This window comes from Pseudorca crassidens, chromosome 6, assembly GCF_039906515.1.
Source record: "Pseudorca crassidens isolate mPseCra1 chromosome 6, mPseCra1.hap1, whole genome shotgun sequence".
Taxonomy (NCBI): Eukaryota; Metazoa; Chordata; class Mammalia; order Artiodactyla; family Delphinidae; genus Pseudorca; species Pseudorca crassidens.
This window is the reverse complement of record NC_090301.1, coordinates 67,772,098-67,781,714: the sequence shown is the minus strand read 5'-3', so window position 1 is coordinate 67,781,714 and position 9,617 is coordinate 67,772,098. Positions and strand designations below refer to the sequence as shown.

Genomic DNA, 9,617 nt, shown 5'->3' with positions numbered 1-9,617 from the left:
ATAAAACCTTTAAAATGTTATATCTTTACAAGTATCACAGTCCTTGTTTCTCCCAGCAGTAGCCTGAACCTCTACCCTTCCTCCTGACAGGAAAGCACATTTGAAGTAACATGCAGAATTTGCCGGAATCTCCTTTAGTAACTTGCATTTTAAAACATTTATTTATTTATTTATGGCTGCATCGGGTCTTTGTAGCAGCACATGGGCTTTCTCTAGTTGAGGCGAGCGGGGCCTGTGGTTCGTTGTGGTGCGCGGGCTTTTCATTGCAGCGGCTTCTCTTGTTGCGGAGCACAGGCTCTAGGTGCACGGGCTTCAGTAGTTGTGGCACGTGGGCTTCAGTAGTTGTGGTATGCAGGCTCAGTAGTTGTGGCACACGGGCTTAGTTGCTCTGCAGCACGTGGGATCTTCCCGGATCAGGGCTAAAACCTGTGTCCCCTGCATTGGCAGGCGGATTTTTAACCACTGCGCCACCAGAGAAGTCCTGTAACTTGCAGTTAAAGTGCATAATTCTCTTGTGGAACTGACTTTGTTTCTTCTTGTAGTATATCCCTGCAGTTTGGTACAACAGTATTTTTTCTGCCAAAATTTTATGTATTCTTTCAGATGAGTTGCCCCTCTTTACTTATTTCTGGGTAAAAATTAACTAAATTTTTTGTTTTTATAGATAACAAACTTTTTCACTTTCTAGAATAAATGGTATAGAGTTACATTCCAAGATATTGAAATGACTTGCAGATAAGCTTGTTAAATACATACTGCTTAATGTTGGTGCAAATTAAAACATGCCAGAAAACTACATAAGAGAAAATACTATTTAGAAAAATCTTGACAAAATGTTAGGTAAAGAAAAAAAGCACACTGACATTCCTGAGAAAACTCCTACTTCAGTTGATCAAATATATGTTTTGTAAATTTTTAGACAGAAGTACTTATCTGTAAGAAGTAGTAATCATTAGAAGACAGACAGAGTGGTTTTAAGAATGAAATTCAAGCTACGTCAAATCAGTTTTCTTTCAAAAAGTTTATTAAACCTGTAAGTCAAAGAAGTATTATAAATGTCATATACCTAGATTTAAATTAGCAGGTGACAAAGTCCTATGATATTCCTGTGGAAAATAGGATTTTAAAATAACATATGAAGACTTACAATGGTTTAAGTGGCTGCACTCAAAATTTAATGATTAATGAGGGAGTGTCAACATAGAGTAAGGTTGAAAATGGTATTCTATAACTTTCTGTACTGGGCTTTGATTTACCAGTGAATGAGATGAACATAATTTGCATACTTGCTAAATTTCTAGGCAAAAAATTTGAAGGTGACGGTAAGTATTTTTTCATATCAAAATTATGGTCTGTGAAGATCTTGGAAAGGTAGAACAACTGACTGCAAAATATAACACTTAGCACTGGAAGTGGAAGATATGGCCACATAACAACGTATCTCGTCAAAAATCTTTTGACTTTGGGGTTTTAGGTGACTCTTAGTTCAAGATTAGACAATAGTATATTGAGGGTCCAAAAAAACCCCCACTGTATTCATAGTCTGCTTTGATAGATTTATTGCACTAACAATGTGCAGTCTCTAAGAGTGCCCGAGATGATTTTCCTGCTCTGTTTTATTAAGGCACTCCTTGGTTTGGGGCTTCATGACTCCAGTCTTTGCCTTTGTCTTCACATGGCCTTCTTCTATCTGTATCTTCTCCTTTTCTGTCTTATAAAATTATTGGATTTAGAACTCATCCTAATCTCACCTTGAGATCCTTACCTTAATTACGTCTTCAAAGACCCTTATGCCAAATAAGTTTACGTTCTGAGGTTCAGAATGAACTTATCTTTTGGAGGCCACAGTTAAACTCACTATAGCAGGTATAATTCTCCTGTTGTGTTCACTGCTGTATTCCCAGCACTTGGACCAGAGCCTAGAGTATAATAAGTGCTCAGTAAAATTCATGTTGTTAAATGAATGCATTGAGGACCTACAACATGCCAGACACTGGATTGTAAAGAAAATGCTGTGTATGTTGCTGGTGATGCACAACTAATAGATACATGAATGGGTAAGAGAGTCACCTGGGATCACTGTTCATTTGTTTTATCTTGCCACGTAAGTATCCTGTGTCTCCTTCCCTGCTTGGTAATATATCCTTTTAGAAGGAGCATTGTTGCCAAAAAAAAAAAAAAAAAAAAAAAAAAAGATGGCCTCTTTATGCCCAAGACAGCTATTCTTTGCTCAAGAGTATATGAATGTATGAGAGAAATATGTAAATAAAATTCTATATGTAAACTCTGATATCAAGGTTTAGTGACAAAATTTGTCATTAAGATAACCATAAGGTATTATACTTACTCAAACAGCATATTATATTTATGTTTCTTACTATATATGCTAAAACATAAAGATTTGACTTTAGAAAATAAAAAATAAGAAAAAAGAGCATTTAAAGCTCATTACCAGGAATTCCCTGGTGGTCCAGTGGTTAGGACTCCATGCTTTCATGGCCAGGGCTCAGATTCAATCTCTGGTTGGGGAACTAAGATCCCGCAGGCCACGCAGCGTAGCCCAAAAAAGCTTATTACCAATAACTTATCCTTTTTCCATGTTGGATAACAATGCCAGAGATCCTAGTTTGTCTATTTTAAGTTCACATGAAAAAAGCCAGTCCCCAAATTGCTTATTTCCTCTGTAATCTCTAAAATCAGGAAAACTATCCCGGCCTTCCACAACTTCTTTTTTCTTATGTTGTATTCATTTACCATTTATTTATTTAATTGGACAACAAATTTAGAGTCTGAATATATGGCTAGGACAAAAATTCACTAACGAAGTTTCAGAACAAAATTTCACTAGAAAACAAAGAGGTAGGAAATACTTAGCAATTTGAAGCCTGCTGCCTGATGTTCTTTATCTACTTTTTAATTTATTTTGTGCCTTAAATATGCAATTAAATACTACTTTACTTAACCTGTATACATTATAAGTACTATAAAATTGACGTGTGAAAAATACACACCTTATATTCCTTTTCCCTACACCACCGGCAACCACTCCCACTCACATACTCACACTAGAAGAGGAGAACCTTGAAATCATACAGAATATTTTTAGATGAGAAACTTAGGTCCAGAAAAGTTAACTCTTTTGCCAATGACAACACATATTCACACACACACTCTGACACATACACCTCAAGTTACTCATTTAACAGCAGGAAAAAAATGCATCTTTATATAGAAGTAAGATTATGTCATAAATGTCTATCCAGTTCTATAATGTAGAACATCACATATGAAAGAGCTTCTTCATATACCAACACTCAGTGTTCAAAAAGAAGACTATGACTAAGAAAAGTCATAAAATGTGAAGAAAAAGAGAAACTTATTATGGACTGACTGATTGGTTACTAGGGTCACAGGCCTGATTTTTAACAAAGTCTTATAGTTCCAAGAATGGCATCCAGATGCTTTCTTAGGTATGGGTGTCATTATTTTTAGCAAAAGAAACCTTTCACCCTTAGTCACGTCAGAGCACAAAGAATTCCATAAATCAGTGCCAGGCTTGTTTTTATTCCTAAATACCTGACCACATATATGTTTATGTCATGTAAATCTTATTGCCTTGTTTTCAATAAGATTTAGAAGATGAAAATGTACTTTTAAAATGCAAATGTATTTTTTTAACACTCTTTTCTTCTTTTCTGTACATCTTCAAATTTCTTTTAGTTTGGTCAGTGGAATTGGAATGGTCAGTTTAATTTTTATTGCTAGTCAGTTTCATCTCTTAGATTTCAGGGAACAAAACTAAGCTACAACATTTCTACAGAAAACATTGTAAGAAATTCTTAAAACCAGACTCTGAGCAAGCACATACAAAGAAACGTTTTTTTATTACATGCTTTATAAATTGAAAAAAGACTGCTTTTGCCTTAATGCTGAAACCATGCCCTTTTTGTCATTGAGAAATACAGAAATATTTGAAATTCCCCAGTAATCTTGGGCTCACAAATGGAAACATTTGGCTGTATTTGGTTCACAAGTGCACAGGGGCCTGTCTGCTTTTGGTTCTGTGTAATTAGAATGTACAGATTTGACCTCAAATGTGCTATATTGTAGTTACAACGTAAAGAAGTCAGAACAAATGTGCAAAAGGTTGGATGCAATTTAAACCGTAATGTTCTAGAAGTGAAGAGAGGAAGAATGAATAAGCTAAGTGAAATCCCTTGTGTCTATACAACAGATCAACACAGCAAAAAACACAGGACTTGGCAATTATTTTACCCTGACCAATATAGAAAGTCTGGCTACGGAAATCAGATCCCAAACTTCACACTAATGGTAATTGTTTACTCTGTTCCCAGATCAGATTAGCTGGATGACATCCAAATTTACATTTGACTATGTCCTGTCTATTCACACAAACGCACTATTCAGATTAAATTGACTGGCAATGACTAAATTGGTCAATAGAACTGACTGAACTGACCAGGCCATTGAGATACATATTAGGAGAATTTAAAGAACAAACATACAAGCATATTAGGAAAACTTTCTAAATAACTAGATCATGTTCCAATTTATCAATAACCTCAAAGTTCTTTGTTACATATACAAATTATAGCTTTTTGTATAAGGCTCTAAGGTTACAGGACCCAGCCTAAAATTCTATTTAGAAACAGATGAGGTAATGATAAAGAAAGGAAAGGTAGAAAGGAATATTTTTAGTTTAAAAATATTTCTGACCTATTAAATAGTTTAATATCTCATATTGCAGTAAATGCCACCAATGGCTGAGACTGTTCTCCAAGTCAAGTTTCTTAAAGGCCTCTTTTACTAAAGGTTTGAGAGTTTAGCTCTGGAATTGGGAGGACAATGAAGTAAAAATGTTTTCTGGTGATATTTCAGAAGATGATACGAGAAAAATATGGGAACTGATATTAAGACTGAGAATTATGACTTCAACTAAGTACCACATGATAGAATATTTATTTTCCTAGGATAACCACATTTGTTCCTTAGAAAACTCTCATTTCATAATCCAAAGTAAGAGTCTTGTTTATATATCAATGTTTTATTCCTGTCCTTATATATCACATGTTTATGGCATCTATTGTTGGGTGTGCTACAGTACTTTCTGACTGCCTGTCATAATTGTGAGAATGTCATTCTTACGGAAGCCACATCGAGGTTGTTGATCCCTTGCTTAATGCAGATGAGCTATATACACTGACTGGAAGGCATCTTAAAATCTTCAATATTAGGTGTTTGTAGGCTGAGCAATATAAAGAAAAAGCAAACAAAGTGGATTTTTAACTTTAACTTTAAAACTTAAATACACTAGACCAGTCATCTTTAGATAACTGTGTAAGTGGGCATAGAAAAGATTTCAAAAGGGAAAATAGTTGAAAAGTAAATCAATGTGAAATTGCAAACATAGGGGAAGAAATTATTATGGAAAATCAGGGCAATCATGGGAAGCCATGTAGGCACAACACAAGGAGGAATTATGTCTGATATAGCATCAGAAGCCAGACTAAAGCTTAAGTACAAGTTTAGACACTATTAACTCAACTGGGACCCTATCCTCTTTCTGACTTTTCCTTCTCATTTATTGTCTATTTTAAAGAATTTCTTCTTGGAGCTGAGCTGAGCTGAGCCTATATTATCATCCACAACAATTATGGTTATGACACTGTTCCAGGGTCCAGTGATAATATCTAAATAGGAAATAGGAAAATGTCTCAAATTCTTGAAGCTATCATTCTTGCTGGGGACGTTTACCTCAAATCCTGCCTAAGATATATCAAAAAATAATTTCATTGATAGGAAGCATGAAATTGCATCTGTGTTGGTTACACCAGGTGGATCTTCTCAAGATATTATGGGTCCAGAGGCATCTGAACAATTTAAACATTAAGGTAGAATCACTTCAGATAGAGGGGAAAAAGCCAGAAAAATTAGTTTAAAAAATTTAACACTCGATTGGGGGTAATCTAATTGTTCTATATTCTTTTTGCTCTATTATTAAGATGGTTTTGAAAACAAAGTCTACTGGTTTTGATGTGATTACAAAAACAATTAACACTCATTGTATAACCTAACAATGAAAATAGGGAAAGTCACAAAGAAAAAAACTAAAAATATTAAAATCTAAAACTTTAATATCTAGAGAAAAACACTCAATATTTTCTTGTTTAGCCTTGTCTTAAATATAATGTATTTATATACTTTAAAAAATTATTTGGGAAGTTATATACATACTTTTTCACCTAATATTCAATGAACAGTTTTCCATGTCTTTAAATATATACTTGTAAAATGTGATTTTTAATTACCACATATATTTACTCCTATGAACATAACATTATTTAGCCAATCCATTATTGATGGAAGTTTTGGTTGTTCCATTATTTCGTTTTTGCAGTTATAAATAACACTCTTCTTTTTTTTTTTTTTTTTGCGGTACGCGGGCGTCTCACTGTTGGGGCCTCTCCCGTTGTGGAGCACAGGCTCCGGACGCACAGGCTCAGCGGCCATGGCTCACGGGCCCAGCCGCTCCGCGGCATGTGGGATCTTCCTGGACCGGGGCACAAACCCGTGTCCCCTGCATTGGCAGGCGGACTCTCAACCACTGCCCCACCAGGGAAGCCCAACACTCTTCTTTGAAAGTATTTCTGTTCATGTTAGAGAGTTAAAAAGGTATTTTTTTTTTTTCTGCACTGGGTAGTTTTATTTTACAGAGGGGGTAAAGGTTAGGTGGTGTCAAGAAGAGTGACATGGAGCAAATAATTTTTATTAGCATTTTTTTCTTTTACAAATACACCAAAGAGTCATGCAATGCTGCCAGCATTGAATGCAATCCTGGGCCACAAGTCTGCACATTCCTTTGCAACTGGTCCTGTGATGGCAGAACCTTTCATCTCACCTTCATTGTTTACTGTGACCCCTGCGTTATCTTCAAAATAAAGAAACACACCATCTTTTCTCCAGTATGACTTTCGTTGTCGAATTACCACTGCTGGATATACCTTCTTTCTGAGCTCTGGTTTGCCGTTCTTGACTGTGGCCATCACCGTGTCACCCACACCAGCAGCAGGAAGTCTATTCAGTCGTCCCTTGATCCCCTTCACAGAGATGATATACAGATTTTTGGCTCCTGTGTTGTCAGCACAGTTGATCATGGCTCCAACTGGAAGACCCAAGGAAATCTGGAATTTGGCACCAGAGGACCCACCACATCCTCGGTTTGACATCTTGAACGCTGGAAAGGGACAAAAAGCTGTAATTTTTAATACCTTAAAATATCTTCCAGAAACCTTGTACCAGTTTACATCTATACTAGATTGGCATATGAGTGTTTATTTCTTCCTCCTCATTGGAAACAATGAATAATACCATAAGAAAAAAAAAAACAACCTTTGTTCATTTGGTAGGGGAATATGGCACTGTATAGGTATTTTTAATATGCATTTCTTTAATTAGCAGAATAGTTTACTTTCAAAATGCATTTGTTGATCATTTGCACCTTCATTGTGCCAGTTAATATTTCTGCTGAGAATTTAGCTAAGCTACTCCTTGGTGTTGCTGCCTTGCCATCCATTTTGTTTGGCCAAGCAGCCTGCAGGGACCTGAAATTGACACTAGTCCCTCATGCAAGCATGTGCCCTAGATAGCTGACTGCAGAGTCACAAGCAAATGTAAGTCACTGATATGACTTTACCAACAGCCTTTGTGATCAACAGTCTCCCCTTCCTCCCAGGGCCTTCCCTTTGTGTGCCCTTTAGATAAGACCACCATGGGGCTTATCAAAACTCACTCTTTTTGTTTGAATTGACCAATCTGGTCTTAGCCCAGGAACCACAAAGCATTCCACCCATGGACCCTAATAAAAGTATGTACCCCAAATTGTGTGTGTCTCTCTCTCTGGCTGCATCCTACCTTCACTTCCCCATGTGGCCCCTCAAGGTGGTTCCTCCAAGAACCGGGAGTAATAAACTTTTGTAACTCAGTTTCTCTCCTGGTCTCTTGTTAAATTGTGACTCACCAGATGGCACCCTGTGCTCCACTTAACAAGTGTTAACAAAGTAATAACAATTTCTTTGCCTATTTTTCTGATGGGATTTTTGTTTTTTCTTTCTTTATCTCTCTGAAATGTTTGTCTTATGATTGAAAAAAATATTTTTCCATTATTTTTATGTTTCTTTTACTTCTGTTTATGCCATTTTTTGATGTTTGCAAGTTTGTATGTCTATGTGTTTATGTAGTCAAAGCTATTGATTTTTTCCTTTATTTCTTCCCCATTTAAAAAGGGGAAGAAATAAAGGAAAAAGATAACTATTCATTTATATTTTTCTTTCAAACCTAATGGTTTAATTTTGTTGTTGTTGTTTAAGGCTATTATCCATCCTGAATTTATTTTGATGTGTGGTGGGAAGTACAGATCTAACTTTAGTCCCAACATTTTCCCCAAATAATTAACCTGTTCTCCCAGTGTAATCTGCTGAATAATCAGCTCTTTCCCTTCAGATCTTCAATGTCACTTCTTATTATATATTATAGTACTAGTTACATATATATATATATATGTTAAAAAATTATCTTCCAAGATACATCTATTCTTCTTCTACTACTACATTGCCTTAATTATTATGGTGCCGTATGGGCACCATATCTGGGAATGAAAGTCCTCTCCTTTTATTATTCTTATAAAATTTCAAAGTTAGTTTTATCTGACTTTTCAGTTATACTTTAGAATCACTCTGTCAAGTTAAAAGAGTGTTGAGTTGTATAGAATAGCTAAATCAGTATATCCAAATTGCGCCCAATATAATAACAAGGTCCTTTTAAGGGAAAGAGCAAGCAGGAGAGTTAGAGGCAGAGAAAGAGATGATGGAAGCAGAAGACAGACAGAAGAAAGATTTTTTTTTTCTTTTTTCGGTACTTGGGCCTCTCACTGTTGTGGCCTCTTCCGTTGCGGAGCACAGGCTCCGGACACGCAGGCTCAGCGGCCGTAGCTCACGGGCCTAGCCGCTCCGCGGCATGTGGGATCTTCCCGGACCGGGGCACGAACCCGTGTCCCCTGCATCGGCAGGCGGACTCTCAACCACTGCGCCACCAGGGAAGCCCGAGAAGAAAGATTTGATGATGTCACAAGTCAAGGCAAGCAGGTGGTCTCTAGAAGATGAATAAAGCAAGGAAATGAATTCTCCTCTAGAACCTTCAGAAGGAAAGCAGCCCTTGATTTTAACCTAATAAGACCCACTTTGGACTTCTGATCTTCAGAACTGTGAGAGAATCCGCTTATGTTGCTTTTAGCCACAAACTTTGTGGTAATCTATTACAGCAGCAATAGAAAACTAATACAGAGATAACTGACATCATTATAATACTAAACTTTTCTTTCAAGAACATAATATACCACAACTTTGATTCATATCTCCTTCCATGTCCCTCAAGTGTTTGTTTTTAACATGAATATTCTGTATTTTGTGTGAGGTTTATCCTAATAATTTAGAGTCTATGGATGCTATTATTAATGGGATGTCTTCTCATCATTATATTTTACATAGTTATTTATGTTAAACAGGAAAGCTATTGCTACTTTTGTTAGTTTATTTCTTTTC

The 9,617-nt window shown here is 36.2% G+C and overlaps 1 protein-coding gene across 1 annotated transcript; it reads right to left on the bottom strand.

The window, feature by feature from the left end:
- Positions 1-6,696: 6,696 nt before the first annotated feature.
- Positions 6,697-7,247, bottom strand: LOC137225856 (large ribosomal subunit protein uL14-like). The gene has a single exon (XM_067739887.1). The coding sequence runs from the start codon at positions 7,245-7,247 to the stop codon at positions 6,825-6,827; it is 423 nt and encodes a 140-aa protein (XP_067595988.1). The 3' UTR covers positions 6,697-6,824.
- Between the last annotated feature and the right edge of the window lie 2,370 nt (positions 7,248-9,617).